Source organism: Jaculus jaculus, chromosome 1, assembly GCF_020740685.1.
Source record: "Jaculus jaculus isolate mJacJac1 chromosome 1, mJacJac1.mat.Y.cur, whole genome shotgun sequence".
Taxonomy (NCBI): domain Eukaryota; kingdom Metazoa; phylum Chordata; class Mammalia; order Rodentia; family Dipodidae; genus Jaculus; species Jaculus jaculus.
The window spans coordinates 326,444,813-326,464,495 of NC_059102.1; the positions used below are offsets into that span (position 1 = coordinate 326,444,813).

The 19,683-nt window shown below is 42.7% G+C and overlaps 1 protein-coding gene across 1 annotated transcript in view; it reads left to right on the plus strand.

The window, feature by feature from the left end:
- The window catches only part of Dnah14 (dynein axonemal heavy chain 14), a 278,677-nt gene that overhangs the window by 196,963 nt on the left and 62,031 nt on the right, over positions 1–19,683 (plus strand). Inside the window, exons 61-67 of the mRNA XM_045144175.1 lie at positions 3,106–3,200; positions 6,656–6,815; positions 8,490–8,621; positions 9,379–9,474; positions 13,451–13,591; positions 16,270–16,485; positions 19,168–19,398. Coding sequence (XP_045000110.1) covers positions 3,106–3,200; positions 6,656–6,815; positions 8,490–8,621; positions 9,379–9,474; positions 13,451–13,591; positions 16,270–16,485; positions 19,168–19,398 — 1,071 coding nt within the window. The remainder of the gene's footprint in view (positions 1–3,105; positions 3,201–6,655; positions 6,816–8,489; positions 8,622–9,378; positions 9,475–13,450; positions 13,592–16,269; positions 16,486–19,167; positions 19,399–19,683) is intronic.

Consider the following 19,683-nt stretch of genomic DNA (forward strand, 5'->3'; position numbering starts at 1 on the left):
ACGGGCAACATCAGAAGTGGATCTGACCTCCAACAGCAACATCTGCAGAAAGCCAGGCAGCTCTAGTCTAGGTCTGGCTGTTTGATGCATGTAGCTTTGATTTTAAACTGTCCTCCCCTCTGCCCCCCAATCAGAACCCCAGCAGCAGCTGGCTCAGTGCACCATATGTGTAAGTTTGTTCAGCTCTGGTCTGATCAATAACCTATCCTGGGGGCTGGAGAGATGGCTTAGCGGTTAAGGCGCTTGCCTGAGAAGACTAAAGGACCCAGGTTCGATTCCCCAGGACCCACGTAAGCCAGATGCACAAGGTGGCGCATGCGTCTGGAGTTTGTTTGCAGTGGCTGGAGGCCCTGGCACGCCCATTCTCTCTTTGTCTGAATCTTTCTCTCAAATAAATAAATAAAGTCAATTAAAAATTTAAAAAAAAAAACCATCCTGCTCAGAGAAATAACCCCAATAATAAAAATCATATATGTGAAGATACATGCACATGTAGCTGTAGCCCAATTCTCTGTGTGTTTATTTACAAATTATATGCATGAGCCACAATCACTGGCTAATAGCCTAATGCATAATAAATACCCACAACAAGGTTCATTATGAACTATAGTAAATGTGAGTATGTATTTCAAGTTTTTCTCTGGGTGACTTTAAAATGTTTTGGCTGACATCTGGTCAGACCTTATTAGCTCTTCATTGTTTTCTAGCGTGATGGGGGAAAAAAAAAATCCCTGTCAAGTCTAAGAGAAACACCATTATTAGCATTACTGTCAACCCAAAGTTTCTTTTCAGAAGTCTTTTTTTATTTTATTTATTTATTTACAAACAGAGAGAGATAGGGAGAAGAGAGACAGATAGAGAGTATGAGCATGCCAGGGCCCCTAGCCACTGCAAACAAACACCAGATCCATGTGCCACTTTGTGCATCATCTGGCTTTCCAATGGTCCTAGGGAATAAAACCTGGGTCCTTTGGCTTTGCAGGCAAGTGCCTTAACCACCAAGTTATCTCTCCAGCCCTCAGAAGTCTTTTTAAATTATGTGCTCAATTTCTGCATTCAAATACATTTAAGGAAGGTAAAGATCTCCAACTCTAGGCTGACTACATATCTTGGCTGCTGTAAATGGTGCTGCACAAGAACTGCATATATAGGAGCCTCTGTGATATGCTGACTCAGCTTCCTTCCCAGTTCATTAGGGGCTGTACCTGTTCACATTCCCACCAGCAGTGTGTGAGCTGCTCCTTGTTTTCTTGATGATAACCATTTTGACTGGGTTGAAATGGAATTTCAATGTAGTTTGAAATTGCATTTCCTTTATCAGCTCTTGGTGTTTTGAGACAATCTTGAAGTAAAGATCCTCACCTGGGCTGGAGAGATGGCTTAGCTGTTAAGACGCTTGCTTGAGAAGACTAAGGGACCCATGTTTGACTCTCCAGATCCCACATAGGCCAAATGCATAAAGGTGAGGCAAGCGTAAGGTCACACATGCCCACGAGGTGGCGCAAGCATCTGGAGTTCAATTAAAGTGGCTGAGGCCCTGGCACGTCAATTCTCTCTCTCTCTCCCTCTCTCTAAAAATAAAATAAATAAATAAATAAAAGATCCTCCACTGACCTTGCACTGCCCCAGCCTCCCAAATGCTGGGATTATAGATGTGTGCCACTATGCCGGGCTTCACTACATGATTTATGCTTCTTCTTTAGTTGGATTATTTATACAAGAGATACTTCATTATGCCTCTGGTAAATCTATTTTTAATTTAAAAAAAAAACTTTTATTTTTATTTATTTATTTATTTGACAGAGAAAAAGGGAGAGAAAGAGAGAAGAATAGGCACGCCAGGGCCTCCAGCCACTGAAAATGAACTCCAGATGCATGTGCCCCCTTGTGCATCTGGCTAACATGGGTCCTGGGGAATCGAACCTGAGTCCTTTGGCTTTGCAGGCATACGCCTTAACCGCTAAGCCACCCTCCAACCCAGTGTTTTCCTTTTGATAAATCACTGCTTTTAACATGATGCAGGGTTTTTCTTTTCTTTTCTTTCTTGTTCTTCAATATTGGAACAATCTCTCATGGCTTTATTATTCAATTACTTTCATATTCCAGAAATCTTTAATTTTTTGTTGTTTGTTTTTATTTACTTGAGAGTGACAGACAGGGAGAGAAAGAGGCAGATAGAGAGAGAGAATGGGCGTGTCAGGGCCTCCAGCCACTGCAAAGGAACTCCAGACGCATGCACCCCCTTGTGCATCTGATTAACGTGGGTCCTGGGGAATCGAGCCTCAAACCAGGGCCCTTAGGCTTCACAGGCAGGCGCTTAACCACTAAGCCACCTCTCCAGCCCCAGAAATCTTTATCTTAATAACAATGTAACTGAAATTCAAAGGTAAGCAATAAAGTACTTTTTTATAATTCGATATAAGGAATCTGCAATCCTTTTCTGAAACATTCTAAAATGTATTTCTAAAGATCATAATTACTACTTAAAAACCTAGGAATTCTGCTGTATTTTATTTTTGATAAATTTTATATATAAATCCCGGTTTTACAACATCACTCCTCAAAGAGCATCGTTCACAGTCTACATCGCAGCTGAAAGAGAAGGCTGAGGTCACTGTGTTTCTGCTTCCCACAGATACTTTCTCACCAGGGACTGGCTAACACACTGTGATTAGTGTTATAACACAACTCCCCTGGAGGAGCATGTGTGCACACATCTAAAGTCATATAAGATTCATAAATAACACATACAGGGTTACTTTAAAAATGCCCAAACATGGGCTGGAGAGATGGCTTAGCAGTTAAGCGCTTGCCTGTGAAGCCTAAGGACCCCGGTTCGAGGCTCACTTCCCCAGGTCCCACGTTAGCCAGATGCACAAGGGGGCGCACGTGTCTGGAGCTTGTTTGCCGTGGCTGGAAGCCCTGGCGCGCCCATTCTCTCTCTCCCTGCCTCTTTCTCTCTGTCTGCCACTCTCAAATAAATAAATAAAATAATTTAAAAAGTTATTTTAAAAATGCCCAAACATCTCTTCCATCAACATAGAAAATACTGTAATGTGCAGTTATATTAATTCATATGGATTTGGGGGCTTGTTTATATTGCAGAAAGCTAGCGCTGAGCTGAAAAGCGTCCTTCCAGCTGTAGACAAGGCAATTATAGCCCTAAATGCCTTGGATAAAGCTGATGTTTCTGAATTAAGGTAAGTCATTCATGAAACCTTCCTTTGGATCAGAAAAGCTCAGATAAAGGCTGGAAAGATGGCTCCGTGGTTAAAAGTGCTTGCTTGCGCCGGGCAGGGTGGTTTTGCAGGCTAGGGCCTAAACCACCAAGCCAGCTCTTCGGCCCCAGCCCCGGGGACTCTGAAAAGGCACAGTAGGGAAAAGTGCTGTCAGAGTGCCTCCTTGAGGAAAGTGCCAGAAAGGCAATCCCTGCAGTGAGCCAGTGTGTCCCACACATCCCAGTGCACTGCAGCCACACTGGCCCAAGTGGTGGGGTGCAAATACTGTGCCCTGATGTGGGAGTTACACACATCAGTAGCTGCTGAACTCAACAATAGGTCTAGAGTCACAGGGCACCACTATGATCACATTCATAGCACACTGTTAACTCTTAGTTTTAGAAAGCAGCAGAGTTTTCTTTATGGAAATCAGTGTATTTTATGGTGAGAACACAGCATGTCATATTGCTGAAATGAATCACCTGCACTGAAAAACAAACGCACAGGGAAGCAGGGAGGGCGAATTCTCGAATGCCACCCACTGGCGTTCATTCCTAGTCATTTACTTGTTCACTCAGTGAGCACACCACGTGACAGGCCTGTCCTAGGCACAGCAGAGAACAGATGGAGGCAGCTTCTCTGTTGGGGTGACACCGTCACACAGTGTGATGTAAAGGCAGGACACTGCTCAGGGAAGAGGCCAGACCACCCCACGTGCCTCGCATTCAACCTGCCCTTGTGACTTGGCCTCGGAAGGCCCTGTTCTCTTAGCCATTGCTCTGGCAGACATTGGTAACAGAGAGAGTGGCTCAAACCCCCAGAGGCCTTATTTCTTGAGGGGCACGTGTCATAGTTAAGCACAAGGCTGGAGCCGGGCTTTCTAGGCTGGAGTCGGCCAGGGCCACTTCCTCACTGCGCAACTTGTGACCGACCGTGCTTCCCCTCGGGGCCGCAGGGATGGCAGGGTTAAGGTGACTGGGCAGGCTGATGGCTCAGAACCATCTCTCTGAAAGCACCTGTTCCCCAAGTCGCTCGGGAGCCCAATGCCCCTTCCAGCTATCTGGGCACTGCGGGAGCTCTGCAGACCAGCCTTGTCCTTGAGTTCTTGGCCTGCACGTGGTCTGTTGTCTGTAAAGATACTCCACTGTGATATTGTTACCGGGCTTTTAACTCACTTCAATTTGCTGCCTAAAAGCGACGCTTCTAGCAGCTACTTCCTCTGCCTCCCCCCCCCCCCCCCCCCCCCCCCCCGTTCAGCTTCTTACTTTGCCATGCTTCAAGGGTGGTCACTAGAAGAAGGAAGAGGACAATAGAAAAAAGCAGATTGGGGTCAATCAGGAGGGATCCATGAGAGGCCTCTGTGAGGGAAGACAGCCACAGACAGGGATGAAGCTTCTAGAGAGAGCACAGAAATTGAATTGCAGTTGACTGAACCGTCTTTGAGGGTAATACATCACATCTTAATTAACTACCTCCAAAGTTTATGGTAAAAGGAGTCAAACCTGGCAAAATTGAGAAGTCTGCTGGAGCCCTTGTTTCTCTTTGATGGAGTCTCAGTCCCTCTGTTGGTGTCTTTCCCAACATTTCACAAAGATCAGAATGTCCATATGACATACACATATATGTGTGCCCACACACAATGTCTCTGTCAAGTGGTCACCAGTAAGCCAACTATAATAACATAATAAGGTTCCTAATTCAAAATAACTCTAAGGCTGGGGAGATGGCTCAGAGGCTAAAGGTGCTTCCTTGCAAAGCCTGTTGGCCCGGGTTCAGTTTCCTAGCATGTGCGCAGCCATTCACACACAAATAAATTTAAGCTAATTCTGCAGTGGGATCTTTGGTAGTACTGAGGTTTGAGCCCAGGGCCTTGCACTTGTTGGGCAAGCATTCTACCACTGAGCTATATTTCCAGCCCAATAGGCTTTAAAAAAAATTATTTATTTTGAGAGAGAGAATGGGCATGCCAGGTCCTTTCAGCTGCTGTGAACAAACTCCAGACATGTGCGCCCCTTGTGGCACATGTGAGACATTGCACACTTGTGTCATTGTGTCTGGCTACCTGGGACCTGGAGATTTGAACATGAGTTCTTAGGCTTTGCAGGCAAGTGTCTTAACCTCTAAGCCATTTCTTCAGCCTGTTTGATAAGAAGAATTAGCCTCTAACTCAGGTGTTCTTCATATTTAAATTGCATGTATTTAATCTTCCTAAGACAAAGATGTCTATGTTTTAAAGACATCCTAACTTTAAAAGGTAACTTAACAGTTAAGTATCCCAGTGTTGACAAACAGCAGTTAAAAATCTGTGCCTAGTTGGGCATGGTGGCGCATGCCTTTAATCCCAGCACTTGGGAGGCAGAGGTAGGAGGGTCACTGAGAATTTGAGGCCACCCTGAGGTGATATAGCAAGTTCCAGGTCAGCCTGGACTAGTGTGAGACCCTACCTCATAAAAACAACAACAACAAAAATCTGTGCCTAGGAGGCTGAGGAGATTTCTCAGTTAGTAAAGAACTTCCTTTGCAATCATGGCAACTTGAGTTTGATCCTAGGACCCACATAAAAATGTGGTGTGGTGATGCATGCTTGTTGTCCCAGCACTGAGGGAGACAGGCAGGTCCTTGGGGCTCACTAGCCACCACAAGTTCCAGGTCAACGAGAGACTCTGTCTCAAAAACAAGAAGAAGAAGAAGAAGAACAAGATGAAGGCTGGAGAGATGGCTTATCAGTTAAGGCAGTTGCCTACGTAGACTCAGGTCCGAATCTCCAAAACCCACATAAGCCAGATACATATGGTGGCACATGTGTCTGGAGTTCTTTCACAGTAGCTAGAGGCCCTGGCGTACCCATTCTCTCTCTCTCTCTTTTAAATAAAGAAAGAAAGATCAGTGTTTCCTAAGAAACAGTACCTGAGGTCATCCTCAGGCATCTACATGCACACACACATGCACACACACATACACACACATACCCACACAAAATCTGTGTATATGAATGATTTCTCTCATATCATGACTCTAGATTTAACAATGATAATGATAAGGGGGTGAATATGAGCAAAGTATGATATATATATATGTATTTCATAATGAAGCCTATTATTTTGTATGCTAACTAAAATACATATGAAGGGCTAGAGACATGGCTTAGCAGTTAAGGCACTTGACTATGAAGCCTAAGGACCCAGGTTCAATTCCCTAGAGCATACGTAAGCCAGATGCACAGGGTGGCATATGCATCTGGAGTTTGTTTATCATGGCTGGAAACCCTGGTGTTCTCTGTCTCCCTCTTTCATTCTCTTTCAAATAAATAAATAACAATAAATAATAAAATAAAATAGATATGAAGCTTAAAAACTTGTGTAGATTGTCTTCTGGGATGGCTTACAGGGAGAATGTGATTGTCATTGTGAAGCTGATTAGAGCCCCCTGTGTTACAGAGTTTACGCACGGCCCCCAATCCTAGTACTGACCGTCATGAATGCTGTGTGTATTCTTCTGCAGAAGAAGCCTAGCTGGGCAATGGCTAAGCTGCTGCTTTCAGAAACTGGTTTCCTAAAGAAACTGATTAACCTTGACAAAGACAGAATACCAGATAAGGTAAGAGGCTGGTCGTTAGTGAATACATAATGGATGTAGTCCATATTTACTATTACAGAATCAAGCAGAAATATCTGAAGTGGAATTCTGCAGTAGAGGTAAAAAAAAAAAAAAAAAACCTCTGGATTTAAAAAGTAACAAAATGAACTGAATTATAAGTGGAAGATCATGGTAACAGATAAAAGCAAGCTGCAGGTCCAAAATTAACAGCTTTCATGGAAGTGTCCAGAAAAAGCAACATATTGTGAACTTGGAAAATACTATACCTCTGAATCTCTTTAAATAATGAGATGGGAGAAATAAGAGGTCAACAGTGGGAGAAAGTGATGGGTGAACTGCTGTGCACTGGATGCACAATGAATGGATAAAGACAGCTGAGGTTTATTTTTACCTATATAACACATGTTCATTTAACGGCACCTACATGTTGGTACTCAAGATGTGGTTGCTGTTATAACAAATGTGGAAGGAGATGGCCAAGACTAAAAGAGTGTTGCAGCTGGGATGTGCTGAGGAGCTGAGCTGAATCTAAGTCCACAGGCAGACCAGTCAACTTGCGAGCATATGAATGGCACCATCGTAGGGTGAAGCAGGGCATATTCACTCATTCATTTATTAAGTATTGGAGGAAACATGACTATGTTACATCACAGAATCTTGGTGTTCTTACGCTAATATTGTATGGGTGCAACAACTCACTGTCTACCAGGTATTTCTAACTTCTTGGCATTGTGACATGTTGTCATCTGCAAAGTTCACGCTTGCAAATAATGCAACTTAGTTACAAAGCAATTCCAGAAAGATCTCACAATGTTTTAAATAAGTTATCCTCATAGCTATCCTCAGCCACATGAATCCACATGAGGCCCAAGGAGCATACCCTGGATGCATCTTCAAGAAAACTTAGCAAACATGAATCCTTGTGGTTTTATTTAAATGGTTCTTTAAGCTTAAAATAAATCCAGAGGGTTTATTTTTTTACCCCTAATGCAGAAACAATCATTTTTAAAGTTAGTAGCAAGTTCAAATGATAATAACAACAGTCCAATGATAATGGGTTGAGAGTGGACCACCTGCCATCTAGACTATTTTAAAAAAGTCATTTTTTTTTCTCCAAGTATGAGAAGAGAGTCTGGATGGAAAGGGAACAGGAAGGAATCTGAGCCTGAGAAACCTCATTCTCATTCTGCTTACAAAGCAGATGAGAAATTCTATCCATTTAACTCTAAGTTAGTGATACCATCCCGCTGAGGGGGGATTCATGGGCACAGGGCACAACTAAGCTCCTATATGTCCCAGACCATGTCACTGTTACTCACTAGCAGTCCACTTAGACTGCACTTAGCTACCATGCCACTTGGGCTGGGGGCAAGGAGCAGGTCTTAAGTCATCCGACAACAAAATGCACCGAGAAGACTTCAGACCTCCTTATAGTCTGGGTCTTCCAAGGCTGAGGTTCCTTTGTAAAAGTCAACAAAGCTACCACAGCAACGGTAAGGACGGATGTTCAGCAGAGATGCTTTCCATGTCCTGGCCTAGGGCCATTTTGGATCCTAAACCCAGGTGTGTATCTTTGATTGTAGTGTGGAGAAAATAGTTCTTGTTATAGGAATTAATAATGCGTTCTAATGGGCATTAGAGAAAAATGTCACTCATATAACATATTCCCTCTAGGTTTTCGTGAAGCTGAAAAAAATCATAAGCTTACCTGATTTCAACCCAAACAAGGTCGCCCTGGTTTCTGTTGCTTGTTGTTCTATGTGTCAGTGGGTGATAGCTTTGCACAACTACCATGAAGTACAGAAGGTACGCCTCGCCCCCGACACCCTATAATCACGTGGCAGTAACACGCCAATGTTACAGAAGCAGTTTTTACTCGGTAGCTCGCAGGGGAACATCCACGAACAGAATACTAGCAGCTAGGCGTGGTGGCGCACGCCTTTAATCCAGCACTTGGGAGGCAGAGGGAGGAGGATCGCTGTGAGTTCAAGGCCACCTTCAGACTACTTAGTGAACTCCAGGTCAGCCTGGCCAGAGTGAAAAACCCTACCTCTAAAACCCAAAAAAGAAAAAAATGAAATACTAGTGAAAACCACTTTAAGCATACATTACACGAGTTCTAATAAATATCTCTCTGACACCTATGTGATATTGTTTCATGTATTTAATAATAACCTTTATGTACACATATAAAACCCTAGGGAGGTTTGCTTTAAAGATTGTTATCTAGGGCTGGAGAGATGGCTTAGCGGTTAAGCGCTTGCCTGTGAAGCCTAAGGACCCTGGTTCAAGGCTCCATTCCCCAGGACCCATGTAAGCCAGATGCACAAGGGGGCGCACATGTCTGGAGTTCCTTTGCAGTGGTGGGAGGCCCTGGTGCGCCCATTCTTTCTCTCTCTCTCTGCCTCTTTCTCTCTCTGTCTGTCGCTCTCAAATAAATAAATAAAAATAAAACAAAAAAATTTTTAAAAAAGATTGTTATCTATAAATGATTCTGCAGCTAAGTGTGTCTACACAGTAAGCCTGACTTTTCAAACCCTGGAATGTTTTGTTGTTCTTTAAGATGGTGGGCCCTAAACAACTCCAAGTTGCAGAAGCCCAAAATGTCCTTAAAATTGCAAGGCAAAGGTTGGCTGAAAAACAGAGAGGTTTGCATCTGGTAAGAATTTTTTTCCCCCTTTTATTTCTTAAGTTCTCAATACCATTAAGAATTATTTTAAAAATACCAAGAAACGGTCATTATCTCGGAGGGGGTGGGCCAGCAGTAGAGCACTTGCCTAGCATGCATAGAGACTGAAGTTTCCACCCCCACCAATGCAAAGGGGGAAAAAGCCATTGTCTCAAGCGGAGCTTATTAGCCAAAACTAAAATGGGAAAAAAGTAATATGGTTGATAAAGACTATAACTTTGAGGAATAAGTAAGTAATGTAGTACATAAAAATACACTGATGATGCTCATTATTTTTGTCTCAGTAATATATTAGCTTACCATTCCTTCCAGATCTTTACAGCTTCAGTCTATGAAACACCTAACCAGTATTAACCTGTGTGCTTAAACTCTATGCCTCATCTGTTTATGTCAGTGACTCGGGTTACTTTATAAAGGCTAGTTATTTCTCTTTTTTTAATTTTTTTTCATTTATATTTATTTATTTACTTGAGAGCAACAGACAGAGAGAGAAAGAGGCAGATAGAGAGAGAGAATGGGTGCACCAGGACCTCCAGCCACTACAAACAAACTCCAGATGCGTGCGCCCCCTTGTGCATCTGGCTAACGTGGGTACTGGGTAATTGAGTCTCGAACCGGGGTCCTTAGACTTCACAGGCAAGTGCTTAACCGCTAAGCCATTTCTCCAGGCCAAGGCTAGTTATTTCTTAAGTGTCTGGTTTTGAGTTAAAATAGAGTAGCAGTACGAGAACTAGAACCAGAGCTGCAATTGAGATCACCAATCCCCGGTGTTTATTGAGCCACATTCTAAGCATGGACAATGGAATGTGATTCCAATGGCAAACTCGTGTGAATACCGGGTCCACTGACCCTTTGTTGTGATAGGTGATGGTAACAGCTAACATTCACCCAACACTCACTGTGTTACAAACACTATACACATTTCCTCATTTAACCCTGTAAACAATATTTAGAGGTAGATATTAACAAATTTTTTTTAAACCTGAAATTGAAAGATTTAGTAAATTCATTCAAGCTCTAAAGCTACTAAAGTGATGGTGACCACATTTTAATGAGGTCTCACTGTAAAACCTATAAACTCAACAATTACACTGTAAAATTTTTCTATCCGAGGATGCTATACTTTAGGTATGAAATGTGCCACCTAGGCTCAGATGTTGAAAGCTTGATTCCCAGTTTTTTATTTTTTTTTTAAATTTTTATTTATTTATTTATTTGAGAGCGTCAGACACAGAGAGAAAGACAGATAGAGGGAGAGAGAGAGAATGGGCACGCCAGGGCTTCCAGGCTCTGCAAACGAACTCCAGACGCGTGTGCCCCCTTGTGCATCTGGCTAACGTGGGACCTGGGGAACCGAGCCTCGAACCGGGGTCCTTAGGCTTCACAGGCAAGCGCTTAACCGCTAAGCCATCTCTCCAGCCCAATTCCCAGTTTTTTAATATTTTTATTTACTTGCAAACAGAAAGAGATAGAAGAGAGACAGAGATAATGGGCACGCCGGGGCTTCTAGCCACTGCAAATTGACCTCCAGATGTGTGTGCCTCCTTGTGCATCTGGTTTTACATGGGTCCTGCAGAACTGAACTCTGTTGATAAGCTTTGCAGGAAGCGCCTTAACGGCTGAGCCTCTCTCCAACCCAATTCCCAGTTTTAGAAGGTGAAGGGGATAGGACACACCTGGAGGATGTAAATCACTAAGAGTGTGCCTTCAAAGGTTATACCTGGTCTTCCGTCTTCCCCTTGCTCTGTGCTTCCTGTCCACCATGAGATGAAGAGCCCAATTCCACACCATGTCCTGCTGCCATAAGATCCTGCCTGGAGCAGTCAGCTTCATGTGGCTGGGATGAACTTCCAAACCAGACACAGTTTATGGGAAGAAAGAATTTATTTCAAGCTTACAGATCCAGAAGACAGAAGAAGCTGGCCCCCTTTGAGCTGGACTCCAGGATCCATCCACTGCCTCCAGCCAGGTGGCTAGAGACTCAAGTTACAAGCTTTAATAAAACCCCTGAGTCTATGGAGGATATCCATTCAAACTACCTCACTTCCCAAACTCATGAAGCCAAGCAACCATGGACTGAACTCTTTCCACTGTGAATTAGAATAACTTGTTGTTCTCTCAGGTATTCAGGCCACAGCCAGGCATAGTAAACTAATATAAGGAATGACAGGGAGATTTAGCAACCAGTGTGGCACAGTCACCAGCCAATCAGGACGGGCTCTTGCCATGGGGCAGAAACAGAGTCCTTAATTGGAATATTAAAATTTGAGGTGGGTGGGAGTGGGTGGAGATGTTCCTCTGGGCATGGGGCAGCACCTGGCATTCTTACTTGTTATACTAAGGAAATGGAGAACTTAACAAAACAAATCAACTGGGAATAATAGAAGCATACATACAAATCTATTCAACAGAAACAGAACAAATGTTCTTCGGAGGTGCTTATGAAGCATTCTCTAAAGCAGTCTGGGGCTGGAGAGATCACTTAGTGGTTAAGGCATTTGCCTGCAAAGCCTAAGGACCCATGTTCGACTCTCCAGATCCCACATGTGCTAGGCGCTCAAAGGTGAGGCAAGTGCAAGGTTGCACATGCCCACTAGGTGGCGTAAGCATATGCAGTTCCAGTGCAGTGACTGAGGTGCTAATTCTCACTCTGTCTCTCTCTGTCTCTCTCTCTCTCTCTGAAAAAATATTAAATAAAATTTAAAATAGACTGTATGTTCAGCCACAGAATAATTCTCAATAGATGTTAGAAGATAGATTTCTGTACATCATATCTACTCCATAAGCACAATTCTGTTCTTCAATCGAATGTATATACTGTAATCAAGTCTTCATGCTAAAGCCTATGTGTTAGTCAGTTCCCATTACTACTACAAATGACCTGATATAATCAGATTATTAAGGAAAGAGGTTTGTTTTGACTTCATTTCAGTCTGCAGTCATCTCTGACCCTGTTGCTTTGGGCCTGTGCAGCACAGTACATCATTATGTGATGAAGGCCTGTTCATGTCTTGGTGGCTGGGAATAAACAGAGAGATAGGAAGGTTTGGGATCCCAATGTCCCATTTAAGAGCTTGGCCCCAATGACCTAACTTCCTTCTTGATACACACTGAGGACGAAGTCTGCAACACCTGAACCAGTGAGGAGCATTTTATATTCAAACCATCAAACCAGCATGAAAATGTGTTTTCCATGGATAGCCTAGGGACCATTCAACAGTGACTTTATCTCCCATCCTCCCTTCAAGAACCCATTCACAGGCTGGAGAAATGGCTTAGTGGTAAGGCACTTGCCTGCAAAGCCAAAGGACCATGGTTCACTTCCCTAGGACCCACATAAGCCAGATGCACAAAGTGACACAGGTATCTTGAGTTCATTTGCAGCAGCTGGAGACCCTGGCATGCCCATTCTCTCCCTCTCTCTCTCTCTCTCTCTCTCTCTCTCTCTCTCTCTCTCTCTCTCTCTCTCCATATATATATATATGTCTCTATCTGCCTCTTTCTCTCTCATAAATAACTAATTAAATATTAAGAACTCATTCATTCATTCTTTGATCTGCACAACATACTGGGAGTGAAAGAAGTTCAACCCTTTTCTTACAGAATGAACCCAGATATGGTATAAGGTTTTCTTTGTGGAAATATAAATTAGAGATCAATGAAGTTTCAATGCTCTAGGCTTGCAAAAAGACGGGTGGCATTTGAAAATGCACATGAAGGGCTGAAGGGATTGCTTGGTGGTTAAGGTGAAAATGCATATGATACATACTTTAGGATCAAGGCTGCCATTTCATCTCTACTATGTTCATTTTGATTGGTAATGTAGTCCATCCAGGAAGATTTTCTAGGTTGTGAAAATGAAGCATTTATACAAGATAGGTGACAGATAAACCCTTGAAACAAAGTGAGATTTTTTTTTCTCAATACTGAATTAATTCTCTTTCAGGTTGAAGAACATTTGCAATTTTTACATGCTTCCTACAAAGATATTGTTGGTGAAAAACAGCTATTAGCAAATCGGAAAAAACTAGCCACCAAGCGCCTGCAGTGTGCGTCCATCTTGCTGACTGTCCTGGGAGCTGAGAAGGCAAGGCCTCTCTTGGTTTTTCACCTTCTTCGCCAGTTCCCAGGAGGCTCAACAGCTTCCCCACCCCCCAATATTTGCTTCACTGTGGGTTATGTTACACACCTCCCAAAACTCTCTTGCTGTCCAATTTCCGGTGACTATCTAGGGAAAACCTTACTCAGATACAATGAAAGAGTCCTCTGATGCTCTTTGCTTCTGTCCCTGAGACATGAGCACATTTTTGTCTGATGAGGCCCAAAGGAAACCTTCCAATGAACATGTCATGAGTTTTCTTTCCCTAGACCTGGCTAGACTCAGGCTGAATATGTAAAATATGAATGGGGACAAAAGGAAGAGCTGTCATTAGGATGGAAAACGACAACTGTACTTTGTTCTGTCAATTTCCTGATCCCTTTCATCTTATTTTAAGTTTTTTCTTCTAATTCGTTGACATCCCTATATATTTATTTTAAATTATTTATTTATTTAAGAGAGAGTATGAGTCTGCCAGAAACTCCTACCTTGGCAAATGACCTACAGACACGTGTGCCAATTTGTGTGTCTGGCTTTACATGGGTACTGGGGAATGGAACCCTGGACTATGAGGCTTTGCAAGAAAATGCCTTTAATGGCTGAGCTATCTCTCCAGCCCTGCCTTCCCTATATTTGAGTCCCTAATAAGCTAGCTAGAATTTTGATTTAATTATGCTTTACCTATGTTAAAGGATATTCTAAAATTCTCAAGATAACTTTATTCATTTTAATTACTTGAACAAATATATATCATGGAAGACTCTTATGAGGCCTGGGAAAGGTTATGATTTGAAATCATACCAACCAGGAGTGTAGCTGTAAAAACTTAAGATTGAGGGGCTGGAGAGATAGTTTAGCTGTTAAAGCACTTGCCTGCAAAGCCTGGGGACCCAGGTTTGATTCCCCAGTTCCCACATAAGCCAGATGCACAAGGTGGCACTTGCTTCTGAAGTTCATTTGCAGTGGCTAGAGGCATACCCATTCCCTCCCTCTCTCTCTCTCTCTCTCTCTCTCTCTCTCTCTCTCTCTCTCTCCCCCTCTCTAATACATAATAAAATTTTTAAAAAAATTTTTGTTTGTTTTTTGTTTTTGGAGATAGGGTCTCACTCTAGCCCAGGCTGACTTGGAATTCACTATGTAGTCTCAAGGTGACCTCAAACTCACAGCGATCATCCTACGTCTGCCTCCCAAGTGCTGGGATTAAAGGCGTGCGCCACCACGCCTGGCTTTAAAAATTATTTTTAAAAAACTTGATTGATGTCCTGAGAGCTAAGTATATGCTAAGAGGTGGGGGAGCACCAGCATTATTCCAGGTGCTAGTGACCCATCAAGCACATGCATGATGGAAGAAAGAAGTCACAGCCACATAACCAAAGGACGTGAGTCCAGATCCCAGATCCCAGGTCCCAGTATCCCCTGGATCTCTGCACTTCATCTTCATCCAAACATGAAGTCAGTGGCATTTACTTAACAGGATGGTGCAATGTCTTGTAAGATTTTTGAAACAAGGGTTGGAGAGATGGCTTAGCAGTTAAGCACTTGCCTGTGAAGCCTAAGGACCCCGGTTCAAGGCTCGATTCCCCAGGACCCACGTTAGCCAGATGCACAAGGGGGCACACACATCTGGAGTTCATTTGCAGTGGCTGGAGGCCCTGGCATGCCTATTCTCTCTCTCTTTCTCTCTCTGCCTCTTTGTCTGTCTGTCTGTCACTCTCAACTAAATAAATAAACAAAAAGATTTTTTTAAAGATTTTTGAAACAAAGTATCCGGCAGATGAGTAAACATTCATTAAATATATATTTAATATTACATATAACATAAGTAATATCAACATAATACATGAATCTCACATGTTGTTGAAATAAGGTCTTGCTGTGTAGCCTTGACTGGCTTGTGATCAACCTCCCAACTGCTGGGATTGAAGGCAGATACCATCATCCCTGGCTTGAATTGATGTTTTTTAAACTAACTTGCTTTATTACATAAAGCGTTTGAAATGACCATGTGTCTTTCTTATAAAAAAATCACACTGTTAACAAACCCAAGAATAAATCTAGTTTTCCTCTCAGAAAACAGTTTTTTTTTTCTTTTTTTGAGTGGGATGGTCTGAGGTGTCTGTAGTTCTTGTTTTGTTGTTGTTGTTTATTTGTTTTGTTTTGTTTTATTTTCAAGGTAGGTCTCTCCCTAGCCCAGGCTGACCTGGAATTCACTGTGGAGTCTCAGGCTGGCCTCAAGCTCATGGCGATCCTCCTACCTCTGCCTCTAGGGTGCTGCGATTAAAGGTGTGCACCATCATGCCTGGCTCCCTGTTTCTGTTTTAAAGCTAATAAGCTTCCTTTTTTATCTGAGTAATATTTTTCCCTGCAGAAAAAAAAAAATTGGATGGTGAGGTAGTTTTAGGAGATGTGTGACATAATCCACGGCAAAGTGCACATCGGAGTCTCTTGGGCCCTGGCTGGTCCAATAACCACAGTGTAGTACAGGCTGGCCTCAAACTGCCCGCAATCCTGTTGCTCCGGCCGCCTGAGTACTAGGATCACAGGCGTGTGCCACCACGCGTGGCCACGATTAACTGTACATAATTACTATGTGAGAACTGTAATTGTAAAAGCCATGATCAGTCCAACTTGGAGACCAATGAATTTTTCAAATATCTCTTGTTTAGACTCGATGGCAAGAAACAATCCATCAAATAGACAGAAAGCTGGAAGGAATCTTTGGTGACATATTGCTTTCAGTGGCATGCATCGTCTACAGCGGAGTCCTCACGCCAGAATTTCGCCAGCCGATTGTGAATGCTTGGGAGGACTTCTGCACTGAAAATAACATAGCTTTGTCATCCAAATTTTCTTTAATTGATGTGATGGCACAAAAAAATGAGGTAGTGATATAATTCTCTTATCCAGTAAGTGACTGTTAGTGGTGGTTGGATTTTGGGAGTGTGTGTAGTTTTGGGGTTAGAGGTTTTCCCTACATTTTTTTCCAAATGAAAATAGTACAACTTTTCAAGCTTCAATTCATACTTTTTAAACTTACAGGCTTAAAGCCTCCATTTGTTATATTTATTCCTCCTGTTTCTCATCCTCTAAGCAAAAGTTATAAAATATTCTTTTTCCCATATTAATCTTCTTGCTCTGTCATAATGAATATAGCCAGTTTCTCTCCCCCTAAAGCTCCTTTTCCTGAGTAAAATTAGTGAATTTACCGAACCACAGGGGACATGCTTAGCTACAGCCAAGAGCATAAAACTAAATTTATCAATAGATATTTGCTATCTAGATTGATGTAACTCCTATGTTGATATGTAGAAGATAAAAAAGAAAATTAGTCACTATTTACTTAATCTTCAGTATTTTAGAGTGGTGATAATTCTACTTAAATGGATCATCCAACCTATAAGATCTCAGAAGCAAATACCAGCAGCTCTTTGTTGTCATAATGCTAATAACCACTTAGGTCCAAACATATTGCTGACTATATTAGATATATATGAACTAAAAGATCCAGTTAAGTCAAAAGTATAAGGGTAATCGTTTACAATGAAGCACAAAACAAGCCACATGTGATTTAAAAAAAAACCAAAAACAAAAACACTTCCAAAACATAAAGGTTAGAAATAGAAAATTTACCAAAGAGGGATAAAATAGCCTTCAAGGCCCAGAAAAGATTACTAGCATTAAATAAGCTTACTTTACATTAACAATTTATTTAATTTACTAAGACTATGCTAATAAGTGTAAACTTGTATGTAATAACATGACCTCAAAAATTAAGCCAACATTTATAAAACTATGGAGAAAAATAGATAAAATCTATGAACACTGTGAGATTTTTTTTTTTATACCTTGCTTTCTGTAACTCATAGAATACATAGACAAAAACATCAGCAGAACTACGGAAGAAGATTTAGCCATTAAGGCGCTTGCCTGTGAAGTATAAGGACCCATGTTTGACTCCCTAGATCCCACGTAAGCCAGACGCACAAAGTGACATGTGCACAAGGTCACACACATACACAAGGTGGTGCACACATGTGGAGTTCAGTTAGTGACTGGCTCACTTGCTCTCATAAAAAAAAATGACATGTGTCAGAGGATCAAAATGAGTCTATCAAAAGATGAGGGAAATATAAAGAAATAAGTCTACCAAGTCATAGGTAAAGTGAAAATAGAGATACGAAGAGAAAAAATCCTCCTCTGTGCCTGTGACGGGAAGCTCGCTCATCTCTCCTCACACCCACTGAGGCCTGTCTCCTCCGCAGCCTCAGAGCCATCTACAGCCAACAACAGGAATACACGCCCTGTGCAGGATTCTGCACCACAGAATGGTTTATATTTCCCACAGGGAAAAGGGGGAAAAGAAACTCCTTTTTTTTTTTCCATTCCATAACTAATAAGCACCCTTGGCTTCTCAAGAAAAGCCCTGCTGTGAAAAATGGATGGATCTGGGAAGGACTATACTAAGTGAGGTAACCCAGGCCCAGAAAGCCAAGTGCCACATGTTCTCTCTCATATGTGGATCCTAGCTACAGATGATTGGGCTTCTGTGTGAGAAGGAAAATATTCAGTAGCAGAGGCCAGTAAGTTAAAAAGGAGACATAAAGGGAAGAGAAAGGAAGGGAGGAGGGTACTTAATAGGTTGGTATTGTATATATGTAAGTAGAATGATTGAGATGGGGAGGGGATATGATGGAGAATGGAATGTCAAAGGGGAAAGTGTTGGGGAGGAGGGAGGGTATTACCATGGGATATTTTTTTTTATAATCATGGAAAATGTTAATAAAAATTAAATTTTTTAAAAAAAATTTTTTAAAGCCCTGCTGTCCTCTGCCAGGAGTCTCTGGCTCCCTGTTCCTTTCCTCTCCTCTACAGTCTTCCCTGGCCTTTTTCTCCCAATACACTGTCCTGAAACAGGAATGACAGGAAAAGAGAGACTAGATGAGTAAGACTCAGCTTCTGAGACAAACGCTAGCCGTGCCTCTCAGTCTACCAGGGTGACCAGCAGCATGTCCCTAACCCAAGTTCCCTGTCTGAGAAGTGACGGCCGTTCAACCAGATAATGTGTGTCTGTGCTGGGCAGGTGCTGGGTACAAAACACAGTGGCTGTGGCCATATTTGCACAAGTCAATAGGAGTGTGTGTTCTGCATATGCATACAGTCCTACAAGCCTTGGAAGCTGCTCCTCTATTTTTATTTATTTTATTTATTTATTTATTTTGAGAAAGAGAATGGGCACGTCAGGGCCTCCTTGCTACTGTAGATGAACTCCAGATACACACACCACCTTGTGCATCTGGCTTTACATGGGTACTGGGGAATCAAACTTGGGACCTTTGGCTTTGCCAGCAAGCGTCCTAGCCACTAAACCATCTCTGCAGCCCTGCTCCTCGACTTTTATGTTTCTTTTCTGCCTCCTCCAACATCTTAAATGAGTCACCATAACAAAACGTTCATATCTAAGTGGTTTTAAAAAGACTGCCTAAAGGTGGTAATCATGCTGGATCTTTCAGAACCCCGTAGGGCACTAAGGATGAGCAGCAGTTTACGGCGTGGTTTCCTTCCAGATCCGCCGATGGCATAACCAGGGGCTGCCCCTGGGTCAGCACTCAACGGAGAATGCCATCTTGATGAAAAGCAGCCAGCAGTGGCCCCTGCTGATCGACCCACACAAGCAAGCATACCACTGGATCCGCCAGATGGAAGGACCCAGGCTGCAAGAGCTCTCCCTGGAGGACAGCAGTTACCCCCAAAAACTCGAAATTGCCATGAAAAGAGGAGAGAGTGTCCTCTTGCAGGTATTTGGACAATGCGACCCAGTTCCCTGCTTCCATTGCCTTTTGTGTTGTCTGCAATGATCATAAAAACTAACAGTCTTGGGCTGGAGAGATGGCTTAGCGGTTAAGCGCTTGCCTGTGAAGCCTAAGGACCCCGGTTCGAGGCTCAGTTCCCCAGGTCCCACGTTAGCCAGATGCACAAGGGGGCGCACGCGTCTGGAGTTCCTTTGCAGAGGCTGGAAGCCCTGGCGCGCCCATTCTCTCTCTCTCCCTCTATCTGTCTTTCTCTCTGTGTCTGTCGCTCTC